The sequence below is a fragment of the Sturnus vulgaris genome, chromosome 13, assembly GCF_052056855.1.
Source record: "Sturnus vulgaris isolate bStuVul1 chromosome 13, bStuVul1.hap1, whole genome shotgun sequence".
NCBI classification, from domain to species: Eukaryota; Metazoa; Chordata; class Aves; order Passeriformes; family Sturnidae; genus Sturnus; species Sturnus vulgaris.
The window spans coordinates 14818616-14837130 of NC_142255.1; the positions used below are offsets into that span (position 1 = coordinate 14818616).

At 46.6% G+C, this 18515-nt stretch overlaps 1 protein-coding gene across 1 annotated transcript; it reads right to left on the reverse strand.

Moving 5' to 3' along the window:
- Window positions 1-1017: 1017 nt before the first annotated feature.
- On the reverse strand, window positions 1018-17302 carry FAM174B (family with sequence similarity 174 member B). The gene is made up of 3 exons (XM_014888825.2): window positions 17028-17302; window positions 9991-10122; window positions 1018-4838 (listed from the first exon to the last, which is right to left on the reverse strand). Exons 1-3 carry the CDS (start codon window positions 17300-17302, stop codon window positions 4835-4837), a joined length of 411 nt encoding a protein of 136 aa, XP_014744311.1. The 3' UTR covers window positions 1018-4834.
- Between the last annotated feature and the right edge of the window lie 1213 nt (window positions 17303-18515).

Consider the following 18515-nt stretch of genomic DNA (forward strand, 5'->3'; position numbering starts at 1 on the left):
CAGAAAGGTAAGTACCCCAGCGATGGCAGCGTCTGCCTTTTGTTCTGTCACATCCTCACTCCTGCAGCCTGTGCTAAGAGCAGCCTGTCCTGCTTTGCCAGAGTTAGGCCAGGGCTTACCTTGAGGGGTCTTACAGCTTCCTACACAAACCAGCTTAGCTGCTCAACAGCTGGCTCAAGGCTGACAGCATTCTTTTTGGTACTTTGAATTAGATTGAGTTTCACTTTGCTGGCAGGACATAATTCAAAAGGCAGAGGCGGGACAGCAGCTGCCTCTTCTCTGCAGCACTGAATTACTCTTAGACTGATCCTGAAGAGATGAAGACATCAAGGCAGAGAAATCATGTGGTACATGGCAGAGGAGAGAGGCAGAGCTAATCCATGCCCAGGGTGCTGGACCAGTCTGTCCTGTAGCTGCTCCAGAGCTCAGGAGTGTCTGCTCTCCATATCGAGGAGGAAAAGTCCTCTGAGAACTGCCAAAAGTGTGAAACAAGCAGCCTCAGACTGCCCTGATCCTTATCTCCAGCACTTCAGCATCTTGCCATGCCCTGAAAGCCACAAGGCAAAATTGCTTCAGAGATGGGCAACTTCATCAAGCAAGTCTGGAGGGGAAGTTTGCTGAACAGCTGTGGTGTGACCAGGCCACCCCAAGGAGGGGACAGGGCTTAGCCCAGGGGTGATCAAAGTCTGGGACAGGGCTACAGTTTGTGGGCTCTGAGGTACCAAACGTGGTTATAAAGTCAAAGGCACTGGGATCCCTACTGCAGAGGATTCTGCCTTCTGATCCCAGAAAAAAGCCCAGCTTTGTGATAGTTAATGGGGACCTTGTGTGGTTAAACATATTCCTCTACCGTGCTGTTAAAAACAGTTTTCCCCCTTGTCAGCCTTTGATTCAGAGTCACAGGACAAAGGGACTTGCAATCCTCTAATAAGAGAGCAAACAGGTGCTCTGACATCCACCTCACCCCAAAAAGCACCACCCTGTCCCATTCCTGCCTTAAACGTAACACACAGCACAGGGATTTCAAGAACATGTTTAATGACGGCAGTTTCTACTGAAACACATGAAGTCCATTCAAACGCAACCATTTTTTCCTTAAAAAGAAGCTTTGGTCACAATGACAAATTCTTTTTAAAAAACTTCAAAGCAATTGCACAACACTGAACACATGGTCCTGATATCTCCTCACACACAAACTGCAGCAGCAGAAACTCATCTAACAAGGAAAAATCTTCGACAAAAACCACAGCCCACCAATCTGCAGAGATTATACCATGTACATGGAATTAGAGAGAATAGTTATAAACAAAGTGTTTGAGTTAATTAGTATCTGTGTGTTCAAGCTTCATTAGTGCCGGTAGACTCTTACGAGTAAGTCTGGCCTTAAGATAAACACTAGGGGATCACAGTGTCAGTGAGTTAAACGAGTGTTTGCAGTCATCTCTGCAACTTCCAGGGAAGAAAAGGGAGGAAAAATGCAAATAACAAAAAGTTATCTGTGTACTTAGTTCTGCAGGTAAGCACAGCACACTGATTTCTGGCTTCTCAAGTGTAATCTCTGGTGACAGGGCTGTGGCTGGAGTAAAGCAGCTGCAATTCTGTGCAGGGTTTTCCCTCCACCTGCACAAAGGGAAAAGCCTCTGACTCACATACTCTGCCTCAGCCCGGAGTCAGTGGATTCTGTAAGCAGTAAGTGAGCTACAGGCAGACAGCTGTAATAACATTTCTGTTTTCATTTCTGTAACAAAAAAAATATGCCTTTTAAAATGCTCTTGAACAAAGCAAGTTTGACTACGCAACAGAAAATAGCAGCAGATACTAAGACATGTTACAGTCACAATCAGACTAAATCTGCAGTGTAAGATACACAGAACAATAAGGTAAAAAACTCATGTAGTGGTTAATGGCTATTTCTTCTCTGATGAACTCCTAGAACTACCTGAACCAAACAGTTCAAATTATTAAAACTATGTTTTAAACTGATTTCTACAATTAAAAAAATATTCATATATATATACTATTAGATGAGTCACGTCAAGTGCTCTTAAAATCTTAACTAAATATAGCTATAGAATATTTAACCAGACACTTTAAATCACATACAGCAAGTTTTGTAGAGGTAAACATTGCCTCACATTTGCAACAGCAACTGAGTATCAGACAGAGCATTTGGCTTATTTTCATGACTTTGAGCAACTGGTCAGGTTAACCTTTTATTTCCACCAAGCAGCTGCTGCTTTCCTATAAGCACTTTTTAGCTTATGGCACACAATTTGGGACTTCCCCAAGGAGCCAGGAAATCCCAGCTGCCCTTGAGCACCTCCATCTCCAACATCTTAAACATCTGGTCCCTATCCACCATTGAGATTTGGCCATGTTGTGAAAATGGTGGGATTTTGTTTTTTTTAAGCTACAAGCAAGGGGAGCAGAAGGCCTTTGCCAGCCTAACTCAGCAAGTGACCTGATGCTGCTGGAAAAACTGATTTCAAGAACCGAGTTGCCCTCAGAAAGAGAAGTGCCCTTCATGCATCTTTTCTTCTCATCTGTCTCCTACATGACTTGGTCCTGCCTTTCATTTGTGCAGAGATGGTTTCATTCCCTGTCCCCCACTCTGAGAGTGCCTGATGCTCAGTTCAATGAGCGTGGCAGGACTGTGGGCATGACCTCGTTGCCACGGTGCCTGCACAGACAGGGCACAGCCACCTCATCCTGTCCCCTCCTTCCACAAATGCCAACAGAAGCTTTTAACCTCCCTCTCTCCTCTCAGCATTGCCACTTCTCTGACTTCAAAAGGGCTTGGTCTGCCCAAGAAGTTCAATTCCCAGCCTTCAAAGTCTTGCAGCCTTGAAGAACCTCAGTATTTCCTTCTGGAGCATCCAGCCTAGAGCCCGAAACCTGGTTTACCGAGGTGAGGAAAGAGCTCCAGAGCTCACCTCAACCTGCAGTGCAGCCTGTTCCACTCCCTGCTCCCTGTGGTTCCTACCAGCCTGAACAACCTGCCCAGCCCGGCCTCACCTCTGACCTGTCATATGGCTTGGTAACAGTGGCACAGAATGACTCAAACTATTCCATGAATGAAAATAACAGAGCATTTTATATTGCTTTGATGACTAATATTAACACAACAATCTGCTTTGGGATTTTTCCATGCAGGCTGAGCTGGCTGTCTGCAAAGCCTTTGCTGAGTCACAGCTACGGAAACAAGCTGTGGTATGGCAGCTGCTGGGATGAATGCACAAGGCTGCTTGAAAGGGAAAAAAATTCCCCTTCACCTCCTTTTACTGACTGAAGGGCCAAGGAGAACCACACAGAACTGGCACAGGTCATGGTATCATGACATAGCAGTTTGGTTTCTCAACAAGCCTCAAATCTCAATAGGGCTTTAAAAAAAATAAAAATCCCAAAAGTGGCAGCTTGCTGCAAGGCTGGTGCTTTGCCAGAAACTGCAGTCTCCTTGAGGGATTGCAACTGCAAGGCTGGGAGAGGGTCAAACAAACAGTGGGACAATCCTAAAACAATTGGAAAATATGTATTCCCCAAGAAAAGCAAAGTTCCAGCCAGCTTAAAAACCCAAAATTGAAGGTGTTAAGGAGTGCAGTAAACAGTAACATCTGAACTTCATCTGTGGTTACCCTAAAGGAAAACCACAAAGTAAAGAAACTAACCCAGTTAGGTTTGCCCTTTCTACCGCTGGCCTGGAATGCCTGGATGCCTGTGGTCTCCCAAGCCCGACCTTTCCAGATACAGCAATCTAATTCCCACAGTGTCATCCCACAGCTCTGACCTCTGCAGCACAAAGCACAGCAGGGAGCAACAGCTAAAAATGTGTCCTTGAGATAAATGAAAAATGCCAAGCAGGTAGTAAGGGAAAACTTCCAGTTTGACAGAAAATAAGATCACTTACATGAAGCTTCCATGAAAAATAAGACATGTTCTTTCTGCAATCCAATCGTTTCACATGAGGACTTACTTTGCTTAGAAAAACGTAATGAATTGTAGACAAGTTACAGTCAGCACAGGACAGTACAAAACACTGGTGTTACTCCCAGTGGAAGGGCAGAAAATTACAAAAATATATCTTCTTTAATCCAAGATTGTTGTAGTTTAGAGCATGCCTGATTCATCCTATTTCCCTGTGGTCTCACTTACTGAAGTTGATCTGATCAGAGCTCCGTGGGACAATGAGAGTGCCATCATGAAAACTTAGTGCAACTGTTGTTTTAAAAAAAAAATCAGTAGCAAGTCAAGAAAATTTCTTACATGAGTCAGCCTCCCAACCCCTTCCCACCCAAAACCCTACACCAAACATTGTGTGGCATTCCAGCATGGCTTACATTTTTACCATCTTAAGTCCTAAGTCACCTCTGTAAGGCCAAAAAATACTTCTTGATTTTTTTAAAAACACATTATCTGTTTAACAATGACCGTAACAGTGACTGAAGTGTTGAATTAGGATTTTAGAAAATGAGTCCTTGGAGCAGCTCGGTTTAATCTTCCTTGTCTTCCTCCTTCTGCAAAATTTATTTAGACTGTAAGGAGCTGCACCTTGTCATGCTTTGGTGACACTGCAGCCCTCTTAAAGCAAGAGAGCCCAGTTTGCAAAGAGGAACTCTGGTCATTCCAACGCAGGAGTTGGGACACCAGGGAACCAAATGGTGCTGTTTTAGTCAGAAGATCCACAGCCTGCTGTACAAACAGCACCTCGAGGAGGTGAGGCTTGGTTTGGTTGTGATGCTGCAGAGATGAAAGCCTCCCCTTTCACAGTTATGGGTTCAGCAGGTCCCTCGACAGCAGAATGATGTCTTGCAGGGCACCAAGGCTCCATGGAGCTGCTTTACCTGGAAAGCAGAAGAATTAGTACAGCTGGAGATTTGCAATTAAAATTACTCACAGGCAGAGATGAGAACCCACGTGCAAAGTGGAAAATAAAAATCCCAATAGTCACAAAGGAAAAGGGAGCATAATTCACTGGGATTGCCACCAGCCCCCTCCAGCAGTTTGTGTGTTGGGATGTTAGTGGAATGCCAGAAGACATGTCAAAGGAAGACAAAAGCAGAGTTAGATGATACAAAGCCCAGATCCTGGAAGAGATCCTGTGGCCAGTCACTGTGCAGAGCAGAAAACAGAATGTGCACAAGGAGGCCCATGAAACCACACTCTGCACTTCACAGCTTTTACACACCAGTGCACCCCTTACCCATCAACACACATGGACCATCCTCCTTGCTATGGACACTCCTTCTGACACTCTACTGCCTTAACTGCTTTGATCTTCAAAAAAAACCTTAACAAGAACTTGTTACACTCCAGGAAGGAGGTGAGAGCCCTCCCATAGGACTGTAAGAGCAGCAGAACACAGTGTGCTCTGCAACAACTGTCAGAGTTGGGAAAGAACTGGCCTTCAAAACCCAGCAAAAATTGCTTTTTGACTATCTCTTTTTCTCCCCTGCTGTGGGCCTATGGGAAATCCTTAACAGCAGCACCAAAGCTTTGGCAATTTGTTGTATTTATAGTGAGCTGCTGCCTGAGTTGGTGATTTGCACCCCCTTCAGATGAGGATAAATGATACCCCTCCATTTACACACAACTTGTCACTGCTGCCTGCTGGGGAAAAAAAATAAGCTGCTATAAACCCCAGCACAATTCACCTAGCATCATCCAGAATTGCCTGCAGCTTTCACTGGAAAAAAAAAATCCATTAGAGCTGCTCCCTTGAGAGTGAACACCTCACAGTAACAAACGGAACAATTCCATGCTCCATTCAGAGCTGCACATGCAGCCAGGATCTGGAAAGGATGTAGTCCTAGAGAAGGCACCAGTACTGTAACCCTTATTATACAGAGACTCCCAAGACTCCACTACATCAAAGGCTGAGCCCTGCAACTGTGCTGAAGATGTTTCTCTACAGTTCAGTGCTACCAGTGCCTAAAAAAGGGATGAATCCAGAATCCAGCCCTTACATGTGGGTGCATCTTTCCTCTAAAACATCCTGCAAGCTCTCAAAAGCTCTTTAGACCCACAATGGTTGAATAAATATTCCTGCCCTCTTCCCTCAGCCTGCCACTGCTCCTTACACATAAATCTTTCTCCTCTCAAGAGCACTTTGGAAGATGCATTCCTAAACTGCTCCTGCGTTCTGCTGGTGCTGCAGCTGTTAGAGGGAAAAATGACAATCCATAGGGAAAACAAACTGAGGAATTTTACTCGGCCGACAGGAAGGACAGAGGCTTCAATCTGCCCCAAGAAAAACTTTCTATTTATTATTTCTATTTATTTAGGAGCCTGACATCAGGACTAGCATTTAAATTCCAAGTTCTTTCCACAGCTCTGGGCTGTCACATGGCACATATCGCCCTGGACAGTTGTGAAATTCCCCCAGCTGGGCTCAGCAAGCGAAGCAAGAGCAGAACTCGCTGCCTCCAACAGCTGCAAGTCAGCAGGGAGAGGAGTCACTGCTGATATCCCAGATTACTGAAGTGCTTTCAAAGCCTTTCATGTGCAAGGCACCACGGAATTTATTCAGAACTTGTTTTCAGTTTCCTATTGAAGCTGACAAGAAATCCCCCAATGAGCATTGCTAGAGTTAATAAGCTTAACAAGCTAACAATTTTATTTACCTTTTCAGAAACTGGTTCTTTTTGCAGCTGTTTTAATCTCTTTTCTCTTACTACACAAAGTAAGCAGAGTGCTTTGTGGTGGGGGATGGACACCAGTTTGTGGAGGATGTTTGTCTGCAACCTACTTTACTTCAGAGCTCTACTCAAGTATCCCTGAGTGCCAAATGCCTGATGAATCAATGGCTTAGCTCCATCACAGAGATCACAGAACCCAAGCAAATTCCCCTTGCCTTCCTGAAAGAAAGTGTTAAAGGAGTAAAGAGGAGAGGGAAATCTTCAAATCAAAATCTATTTGTGGGATGAGAAAAAGCACATATGGAGGATGGGATTTAGCTTTCCACTAACTCATTTTTGAAGATGTACAGCAAATCCCATCATAAAACTTGAAAAAACATCTGACATCTGGGAAATGATGACCAATATAGTTCATATGGTCCAGGAATCAACTGGACAAGAATGCTTTGTGGCCTTCAGCGGAGATTCAATCAGTGATCAAGAAACAAACACTCATTCCACTGCTCAGTTTTTTTGCTTTCTTTGCGTAGCTCTATAATAATTTCAGAACAATTCCTGAACTTTTTATCCAAATGCCTCCCTCAACACCAGAGCAAATACATACAGAAACACACAAATTAAAACAGTGGTTTCCCATAAGCTTTTTAAGGAGGTGTCAATGTCCAAGTAATCTGGCACTTATACTCTGTAACAATCTTTGTTTTATACTTTCCACTTCTTTTCGCACAGAAATTGTGCCTGCAGGATTAGAGGCCACTGACAGAGCTGCTTCCCTGCTCCTGAAATGAGGTTGCAAAGAGGAGATCTGATCCAGCATATATTCGACAGAGGCAGCAGTGGGTGCCTTTTGCATCCGCAGAAAGGACTGTTTGAGTAAGATTTTGAAGTGGTCTCATTAGTTTGCCTTATTGGAGGAAGGTGGTTATTTCTTGTTGCTCCACTGCCCAAGGGAAGCCAGGGGGGGCTTTACTGGGAGACTAAAACCTTAAAGCCTCCTGAAAAAAAAGGAAAAAAATAGCAACGACCTTCATCCAACAGCCCAATTTACACTGTCTGCTGTTCTTTGATGCCTCATGTAAGACTGGAAACAAATCTGCACAAGGACAAAGCATTAAAGGGAAGAAAATTAACTGCATGAGAACCAATTGGAGAGGTAAATGTCGCTTCTCCCCTGTTGCTGCTCCACACCAACTGCCTTTTAATTAGAGAACTGTTTGCATTACACGGGGAGAGAGCACAGAATCTCAATTACTCCCCCAAATACAGATGCAAGTGCCAGCACAGATCTTCCACCAGTGGAGGGGATCTCAAATAAACCACTCAGAGCTTCCCACACCACGAATTCCAGCTTGGGGGTTTGGGGAGGACTGGGGCAAATACCCCAAGAGAAGACCTGTTAGAAGTTTGCTCCCTGACTCCCTGTGGGCAAATCTGAGCTGCCCTTTCTACAGCTCTATCCCCCTCTTCCCATCTGAACACAAGCACCTATGAAAAGAGTCCTGACTAGTTTAATGGGGCTGTCAGTGGTCAAACTCAGCAACTCCAATTTGCAAAGGAGTCTCTTTACTGGTGACAGGATTTGTGAACTGTTTGGGACATACTCTCCAACCTGCACAAACGAACCACAGAGCTTGACACCTTCTACAGCAAACGTATCCTCCTCAAAGCAGCTTTCCCAAAATCAGCACTGCTAAGGGGCTGTCTGTGAGATGATCTCCCCCTCCTAACTGAGTAGCTCTGTTTGAGCAAAACAAAAGTATGCCTGAAACAGCAAGGACTGCAGAAAATGTGCAATTTAATAGCTGTTGCACTGTGGCAGAAAGGAGGAATTCCCACAGCTGAAAAGATGACTGATTGGCCAAGAACAGGGACCCAGGATGAGCTGATACCTTCAGTGATAGCAGCAGAGTTCCTGCTCCAGGGAAGAAACGTCAGATAACACGAACACAGCTCTCAAGAGACAAATGGGCTCCAGCAAGCTCTCTTTGTTCATCCACTATTTCATTATTAGACATCCTGTCCTGAAGCACTGCCATGATTGAGATTCTTCTGTTCTCGCTCTTTGGGGAAAAAACCCTCAGATCCCATTTCCAAAAGTTCACAGAGAAAGTTTGGAGTTAAAAGGAAAAGGGTGGGACATGGTGGCTGTTTAAATAGCCATGGTGACTCAGATCTCTGCATTCTGGATTTAACAAAGCTCGATCCCAAAGTACAAACTGCACAAGCTGAAATTATTAGAGCAAACACAGGGCAGCTACAGGGAACGGCAAAAGTCAGGTAAGGACTGATAGGAGTCTTCTAAACCAAGAACTAATTGTTCACACATAAAGGCTTGACTCACACCCTTCATTGTTTCATGGCTCCCAACTATTTCCTGATTTTTATAGAGAACTAATGCAGTGACCTGGGAAACTACCAGTGAAGCATACGGTGGTGTGTGGTTCAGATGTTGGCACATGTGCTCAGAGCAGGTGTGGTGCTCCCCCTTTTCCAAAGTTAGGGGATGGGCAATGTGAGTAAAGTCTGTAAACTCTCCGGTTAGAAGATGTCAAGACCTGCATTTTTATAATAAGGAGAGCTTATTTCAGCCAAAGTAGGACAGATTTTAGAGTGGGCCTTATTTGGATTAGAACACAACTCGAGTAGTGTGGATGGCTTGATGCAAATAAAAATAAGAGATGCAGATACCCTGATGCCATAAATCAACAAGCAGCATCTTTATGTGCTGAGTTGTTGCCATAAATCTTCAGGCCCAAAATAGGCAGCAGAAGTTTTGGGTTGTCACACCACTTCCATCTCAAAAAACCAGACATATTTAAGGAAAGTTTGTTGCTAAGGGATAACTGCTAACAGCATCAGTGAGGGCCCACGGTCCTCTCTGTGTCACAGACCAACACAGGAGCACTCTGGTACAAATCTTGTGGAGATTCATTCTGATTTCCCTCCCAGGCTCAGTGCCTGGGAAAGCAGCCCTGGATCCACGACCCTTGATCCACAGCCCTCTATCCAGTGTGAGCACACAGGAATGACCGCCAGCAGCTGCCCGAGAGGGGAAGTTCAGTCTGTCAAACCCTGTCAGCTCTCTGGGACACGTGCATCCCGTTGTGCTGCTCTGCAGGGGAAAGAGGAGTGCAGACAGCCTGGGGCAGTGACTGGGTTATTGCAGGAGCAGGGAAGGACAGAGCTGTGTGTGCTGGGAATAGGTCGAGGAGTGTAAAGGAAAGGGAAAATGCTTGCGCCAAGAGGGAGACTGTGACTGCCTCATCCCTGCCAAGTCAGCCCAGCAGAAAAATAAAAGATCTGTCTTCACTAACAAGAGGTCAGTGAGCAAGTCTAACGGGATAGATGGCAGCAGTACCTGTATTTCACATCAAACACTGTTGAGTCTTCATCCTCGTCGTCTTCTTCGTTCAGAGGAGCCATTTCTACCCGCTCGGCCGGGGTGGTGATTATGTCGTACTTCCTGGTCTTCTTAATCCTCTTGCCAGACCTGAAACAGAGGTGGGAAAGCCTGCCTTTATACAGTATTCTTTGCAGAGGCTGAGGTTGCTCCCACCAGCTCCGACCCCCCTAACAGGAACACTGCAGAACCAGCCTCTGTCCCCTCCTGCTGCCTTTCCAAGGCCACTGCTCGTGCCTGTGTGCGTAGAGCAGTTTCTCATCAGCTGCAATCCAGACCAATGTCAGTCTTCCCACTGCTGACAAACCAGAGATGCTCTGGCACCAGGGCAGACACACGAACACGGCAGCTGCCACGTGCTCCTGCTGCCACACTCACTCAGTGAGACATGGCCTTAATCAGCTGAAGCAGCCACTGGTTTAGTGAACATGTTCAGACGAGAAAGCACAGGTTAAGCCCTGCTGAGCCATGGGAATGTTCTAGGCAAGATTAGGAGCAAGGAGGTGATGCTGTCTGGGTACAAAATTGCCTGCTCACTTTCCTCGCAGTCAGGCCAAGCTCAGGACTCCCACAGCAACAACCTTGAGTCTCACCTGAAGCAGTTTCAGGCTCCATCTGTGCAGCTGCTATGAAAAATAATCAACCATCATTCAAAGCTAACTGCACCTACCACCTCTCCTCCCACAGATGCCAGCCTTAGCTTCCTTTGGAAATGGAGATGCTCACACACCTGCACATCCCATAGTTTTGAGAGATCTATTTTCTAACACTTACTTTCAATTAATAAACACTTGGTGTGCGGCTTTTCAACTTATTCTCTGCCTCTAGCTTGAATTGTGTGGGTCCATTTTTTTTATCTCACCTACTGTTTTCATGCATGCTAGGAAGGTCACACTTTTCATGCATGAATGCATTTTTGTGATTATACATTCAAGAACGTGTTGATGTGTACTCGGCCAGCCTTCAGGGAGAGAAGTGGATGGTTTTGGTTAACAAAATGCAGAACTTTCCCCTACACCTTTTAGCAAACAAAACTGCTACCTGCCAAGCATGACACGGGAGCTGGTGCAGGTACAAGCAAGCAGCCCAGATTTTTGGTAGTCATAGCTAGTGCTCTGAGCAGTCAGCATATCCCAAGTGCACTTTCACCGTCAAGAAGCCTTGCCCTGGCACATCATGCGAGGTGTGCTGGATTCAAAGCACAGCTTTTGCCTCAAGAAGTCTTTGAGAGAGTTACACAGCAACAGGAACTGGGGTGTGAGCACCGCAGACACTGGGACTCCAGCCCTGAGTATGCATCTCCACCACAGTGGTCCCTTCCAAGCTTGAAGTTAAGGAAATTTAAATCAGTGACCAGCTCTGATGTGGAAATCTCAGTACCTCTGCCAAGCCCTGCTTTTGGGCAGTAGTCCAAGGCTGAACAAACAGGTCCCAGCCGTTGGGATGAAGTAGTTTGCATTTCCTCCCTGTTCTGAAGGCTGAGGTTGCATCAGGAGTGAGGAGAAAGTCACCTCCAATCTTTAGAGCTATCTGTGCTGCTGAGCACGGGGTGATTTGTTCTTTTACTGCTATTGTTGAAAAAAGTGATTTTATATCCAGTACAGTAGGACTCTTAACCCAAACACTTGAAAATCCTTTTGAAACCACTTCTCCATTACTCTGCTTCCCTGCTAAAAACTGCAAAGTGATGCAGGGAGGTCTCCCCTTGCAAGTAAAACATCGTTCTTGCAAGAAATATTTACTTATCCTGGGAAGCCTATACATAGACCAAGACCAACCTGTCAGAACTAACCAAACACAGCCTTACCACTTTGCACTCACATACAGGCTACAGGGGGATTCCATGGGTTCCATTTAAAATCCTACCCAAGTATCAGGCCCACTTTACTAAGACCCCTCCTCCCTCATTCCTTCCATTAGAAAACATAACTTATTCCACAGAGTTCACCTTAAAACTGTTAATAATGGAGTGGTTGAAGAAATTACTGCAGAACAGATATTTTTAGAAACAGGAAACTAGAATCCTTTTGCCTCCAGCCATTAATTAGTCTATTTGGGCTACACTTTCAAGAAGACCTGGAGCAGAACTCACTGTACCGTGACCTATTAATCCCCACAACTTGACTTAATGATGGTGCTCATCTAGGATAGGGTGGAAGCTCATTTTGCTGCTGATTTTTGGCTAAGCTGCTACAACTACAACTAAAAAGGTCTTTCCATGCCACCCCTTTCTCAATCCATTCCACCCCAGATTATCTAGCTAATTTTTCATTAATCTGCTTTCCAGCAGTCTGTTTCCTCATTTGCACAACTCCCCCAAGCTTCATAAATACCAGAAGGCTTACCCAAGCTAACTTTGCAGGAAAGCTTTGGGAGTTTCCCTACACACACACTGAATAAGGCTGCCTGTCAGGAAACTTTCACATTAAAACTCCTGAACCTGTAACCATCACGACAAAAATGACAGCATGAAAAGGAAAAGCACTAAATTTATTCATCAGGTGGAACAGGCAGCAGAATCAGCAGAGCAGCACAGGGCAGGAACTAGAGAATACAAATGTTTCATGAACTTTGGAGACCTCCTGGACAGGGTCAGGACACATCAGACCTCATGGGCAAACAGAGCATCTGCTTTCCAGCCACATTAATTTTGTGGAGGTTTTTTAAAAGCAAACAAGAAGCATGCTGGAAGCTGTGGTGAGAGAGCAGCCCCTGCACAATGACAATGCACTCCCCAAGGGCTTTAGCCAGGGTAGAAGTGGTTCTGGTAGTTCAGCACAGAAAACCATCTTCAACTTTAAAAAATCCTGTTGCTTCTGCTGATTCAGCCACCCCTTGTAACTAGCAGGGAATGCTACAGGTCTTGCCCACAATTATGAGGAGAAAAGAAAACCCAGGTTAACTGGGGGCAGGGACATTAACCTTTCTCTGCAGACCCAGTGCTGAGGCACCATTCACCACACCAGGGTCTGCCTGGTCCATCCAAAATCATACATACACCCCTCTCCAGGCAGGGAAGGACACACAGACAGCAGAACGCTGACTTTGTGTCTGTACTTTGACCAGGGGCTATTTGGATCAAGCACCAGTCATATGCAGCACTTCATCCTCCTTTCTGAGGCATCATGTGGTGGGGTAAGTGCTCGAATCAACTCACTGGTTCATTGTATTATTTACTCCTCTAATCTATTTTAGTCCACAACCCTGACATTCAAAGATTATTCTTTTCCTGACCCAGACAGAGAGGTCTCCGCATTTTTTTACCTCCTGCTAAGAGATGTAGAGGGAGAGGACTCACCCCTGGAAAGAAGGAAAAAAAAACAAAAAACCAAAAAAAACACAACTAAAAAAAACCCCTTATCCCTTCTAAGTAGGGTACTTACTGGAAATCTACTTAAGCCAGTCCCTCCTAGAACTGCAGCAATGTTATATGTGGAATGGAATTAGAACCAGTTTATTTCCTGTTAATGGCCTCCCTTAGCAGTTAAATTAAAAAAAAAAAAAAAAAAAAGAACTATAAACCTCAGGAAACTCCAGGCTTCTAACCAGTTGACGAATTAGACCAGCAATATTTAATTCCTGTTGATCTCTCTGGGTATCTCTGCTCTCTGGATGGTGCTAGGTACAACAAAGTTGATGCACTGGACAACAAAGTTGATGTTTTCTGGAGATGGGGGACGTAGTGACAGGACAAGAAAGAATGGCTTCCAACTAAAAGACAGCAGGTTTAAATTAGATATTAGGAAGGAATTCTCTACTATCAGTGTGGTGGTGAGGCCCTGGCACAGGCTGTCAAGAAAAACCTGTGGAAGTGTTCAAAGCCAGGTTGGATGGGACTTGGAGCAACCTGTTCTAGTGGAAAGTGTCCCTGTCCACGCAGGGGGGTTGAAAAGAGGTGATTCTTTGAGGTCCCTTCCAACCCCAGCTGCCATTCTATGATTCCATGATCAATGCTGCTGGCTGCCCCTGGCTTTCAACACAGGTCACAAATAGATGTTTTGCTGCTGGATGTTTGGTTGATTTGGGGTTTTCTTATACATTTAATGTAATTTAATCAAAGTTTTTCTTTCCTGTTGCTGGCAGAAGGCTTGTCTTTGCTGGAGTACTGTAACTGGTCTGTGATTGTGTGATTCTTTAATTTTAAATCATAAAACTCTCTGGGGTTAAGTCTTGGATGGCCTGGAGCAACTGTCCAGCTCATAGAACAAAGGGTCTTGTATCTTATGATCATGTGCTTGAACCTCTGCTCAATCTCATTTATACCAGTTTTGCTATTACTGGAACACTAAGCTTAAAGAGGTATTTGAGGAAGAAATCAAAGTTGAACAAGAAGAAAAATCAATGAGATGCAAAATAAGCAGGTAGCTTTTCTCTAAAAATCTGGATATACAGCAGCCCTTCCAGCCTGGATTCTGTTTGTTCAAGAGCAGGTCAAGACATGATGCAAACACTTAGAGAGCAGAGTTTTCTGCAACTAAAGTGTTAGGTCTCTCTCAGCTGGCCCATGGGAGCAAAAGTAACTTATCAGATTTCCCTGGAAGGCACATGGTCTGCCAGCACAGTTGGCCACATCTGAAAAACTGTGTTCCTGTGAGCTGATCCCAAGAATTGCATTGCAATGGAATGAACTGAGCTGCACCAGGGGAGAGAAACAGGGCAGAACACGGAGGTAAAAATGCAAAATCCAAAACACAGATCAAAGTGAGTTTAGCCACACACATTCTATTGCAAGACACTGTTCCTTGGTAATGCAAACTACCCAGCTATTTGATTAAGAATAACATGGAATTTGGTTTGTTGTGGAAATGGTTTTGGGTTGGGAGCATGCAGAGTCCACGAGTGTAGGAAAGAAAGCAAATCCAGGACTGAGCTTGCAAAAAGGAATAAATAAATAAATACTATAGCAAATTAGAGCTTGCCACATGCAGACAAATAGCAGTCTTGGCTGGCCTTCACAGACCCCAGCAGCCACAGAGAGAAAGGAAATTCAGACCACTTGGGGTGATACCACATTCTGAACCACACGATCATCAGATGAATTCAGAGCATAACATTTCCAAAAGGAATGGAGAGGAATCTCTGAGTGTTGCCTTAAAAACTGAGCTGAATGCTAGAGAACTATATCTACTCCTACTCAAACAAGAAAGGAAAATAATATCAACAGAAAAATATGTAAAAATGAGATTATATAAAAAATAAAATGTATAAAATATTAATCCGATGCCTGTGACAGTATCTGGCTAATCACTGGTTTATTTCATCTCTACAACCCATATAAAAGGATAATATACTTCCAGCAACACAGAACAATTTCATAGTGAAAGTTTAATCAAAGATTTGATTTTAGCAAAAACGCTTTAATAGGAATCCATGACTCTTCAGAAAAAAAAAATGGCAATGTTTTTTGACTAAGTGTGAACAAAGCTCGTATTCTGACAGAGAAAAGCTTTACATTTATTGAGGGTAAATCCCTTATCTCTTCTGCAACAGAATCTCCACTGATCTGTGTTGTCAGCTACAAGTGTGACGCTGTACAAAGATACCTGTTGGTATTCTTGCCTCGTTTGCAATTGGGATAACTGTTTACAAACAAGTGCTCTATCAGACAAAGAAACATACTCAGAAGCCAATAGCTCATTTTCCACTTCGCCAGCAGGTCCTACCAAAGATACACAAGACATCTCAGAGGGTGCTTATTTGAACACATCTTTAATGCTGCATTAACTCTGATCAGCTGCATAATGACCACTTTGGCATGGGAGAAAAAGTCACCTTGGAAAGACGGATTTAAACTTGGACCTGTTTTTGCTGATAATGGTACAGGGAAGGCCTTTAAAGGTTATCAGTTTGCCTTCTTTGGCTACCAATATTCAGCCAGGTCTCCTTGACACAAGATATTGCTTTATACTCGGAAGAAACTGTGGCAAAGAAAATAAACTCGCCAAGATCACCCAGAACTAGGAATAGAAACTTAGTGCAGAACAAAAAGCCTTAGCTATGGACTTCCTAATTCTGGCTCATATAACCTCTACCAATTCAGCTGTTTGTCCGTGACAACTTTGTACAGCTGCAAAGCAGATATACTGATTAAAAAAAACCCCACCTTTTCACTTTATTGGGCTCTCCCAAACCACATCACTTTATGAGCACATTTATTTGCATTACCTTTGCCAGCTGCTGCACGCACTTAAGTAGAATACAGTTAAATGTCAATTTCTTCAGAAAGTATCAGCCCAAATCATTTCAGTGTATAGATAATACTTTGGAATACTACCATCGTGAACGCTGCCCTTCCTACATGGAATTAGTTCAAAGTAGGAGAAGCAGAGCATTCAGCCATGCACAAAGGACCGGCCTGAAGACAGAACAAGGAAGAATTCGCCAACTCCACTTGTTTAACCGCTTCTGTCACCTGAGCCATGGCTTCGCCTCCTCCCGCGCCGAGCGCCAGCTGTTCCCGTCTGGTTCCGGCCGCCCTGCCCAGCAGCCGGGCACTGAGCTGTGACACCTCGCCATCTGGGCTGCATCTCCGGCTGCGCTTGGTGCCTCCAAGGCCGGACACCCCACGGCTCCTGGGGCACCCATCCCATCCCATCCCAGTGGCCCACCATCACCGCCACCACCACCAGAACCTCGCCTGTGCCCAGATATTCCAACAGAGTCCCACGCGTTTCGCTCCGTGCCCACCGTGGCCCCAGGCAGCGGGACCCAGGCTGGGAAATGCCGCTCGGAGCGCAGCTCCTGCCCTGATTTCCTTGCCAGGCCCAGAGCCCCGCACGGCTCCCCAGGGGCTGCTGGGCCAGCCGCACACGCCGTGCTTGAGGCCGGGCTTCGAACACAGCATTAGCAGGTTATATAACGTACGATTACATGCGAGATATTGATATATAAATAATAAAACAATCAAACAGGAGGGGTTTCCCCAATCCGGCGGCCCCGGTGGCGGGTGTCCCCCGTGCCCCGCCGGGTCCCGGGTTGCCGCGGGCGGTCCCCACCTGAAGACGCGGAGCAGGAGGCAGGCGATGAGCGCGGCCGTGAGCGCGCAGGCCCCGATGACGGCGGCTTTGAGCGCGGAGAGGTCGCGGAGCATCGCGGGCACGGGGCTGAGCCGGGCCCCGCTGTGGTTGCCGGGGCCCGGCGCGGCGGGCGGGCGGCTGCCATTGCCCGCCGGCGGCTCCAGGCTGCCGCGGGCGGCGGGAGCGGCGGGCAGGAGCAGCGGCAGCAGCAGCGAGGCCGCCAGCAGCGGCAGCGGGGCGGCGGCGGAGCGCATCCTGCCCGCTCCAGCTGCCCCGGCTCCGGCCGTGCCGAGCCGAGCCCCGGAAGGCAGCGCCGGCCGGCCCGGCCCGGCCCCCGCCCCCCGAGAGGCACCGCCTCCCGCCGCCGCCGCTGGGGCCCCGCGGCCGGGCACAACCGGGACCGGGGCTCGGAACAACCGGGGCCCGGCACCGCCGGGGCCGACACCACCGGGGCAGGAATAGCTGGGGCCGGGCACCGCCGGGACTGGGCACAGCTGAGGCCTGACACCGCCGGGGCTTCGGCAGCCTCTGTCCCCGGAGCTCCCTGCTGCTTCGGGCCCCTCTCTGCCGGGGCCGGCGCTGCTCCTTCGCTCAACACGAACAGCTCTTAGAGAGGATCCAAGGGGGATGGCGTGGTGGGGAAGGGTCTACAGGGGCAATACGAAGAGCGGCGGAGGGCACTTGGTTGTTCAGCTTGGAGAAGAGAAGAGCAGAGTGAGGGCAGAGCTGCAGCATCCTCGGAGGGGCAGCTCCGAGCTCTGCTCTGTGTGCCCAGTGACAGGACCCGAGGAACCGCTGGAGCTGGGTCAGGGGAGGCTTAGGATGGATTTTGGGAAAAGGTTCTTCACCCAGAGGGTGGTGAGCACTGAACAGGCTGCCCAGGGAAGTGGTCACAGCACCGAGCCTGACAGAGCTCCAGCAGCATTTGGACAACAGGCACAGGGTGGGATGGCTGGGGTCTCCTGTGCAGAGCCGGGAGCTGGACTTCGATGGATATAGTGAGTCCCCTCCACGAAATTCTCCGTTTCTGTGATTCTGTGGCCACTTTTAATTACAACACAGCATCGGCGCAGCTGCAGAACAATCGCAGAGTTCACGCTGTCATCAAACAGGGCACAGACCTCCTGAGCTGCTGGGTCAGCACGGCCCAGCTGCTACATCAACAATTCCTACACCAGATTTATGCCTTTTTGCCTTTTCGCTGATCACCAGGGCTCTGCTTCCAGGCTAATGTATTTAAAGATCTTTCACATCTTTGAAAATGTAAGATGTGAGAAAAATCGCAGCCATGGTTCTGCAGACCATCCTGGGGCACTGAGCATGTGAATGGTACCATGACCCAAGCCAGACAGGGGGCATAAATCACAGAATTACAGGAATCACAGAATATCCTGGGCTGGAAGGGAATCACAAGGATCATCCAACTCCTGGCCCTGCAGAGGACAACCCCAAAATCCCACCTGGTGC

What these genes read in the sequence shown, in the direction of transcription:
- FAM174B (XM_014888825.2), bottom strand. Translation starts at nt 17,302, where the DNA reads ATGCGCTCCGCCGCCGCCCCGCTGCCGCTGCTGGCGGCCTCGCTGCTG. An exon ending in CTCCTGCTCCGCGTCTTCAG is followed by an intron (nt 10,123 to 17,027) that starts GTGGGGACCGCC and finishes CCTCTGTTTCAG; the next exon opens with GTCTGGCAAGAGGATTAAGA.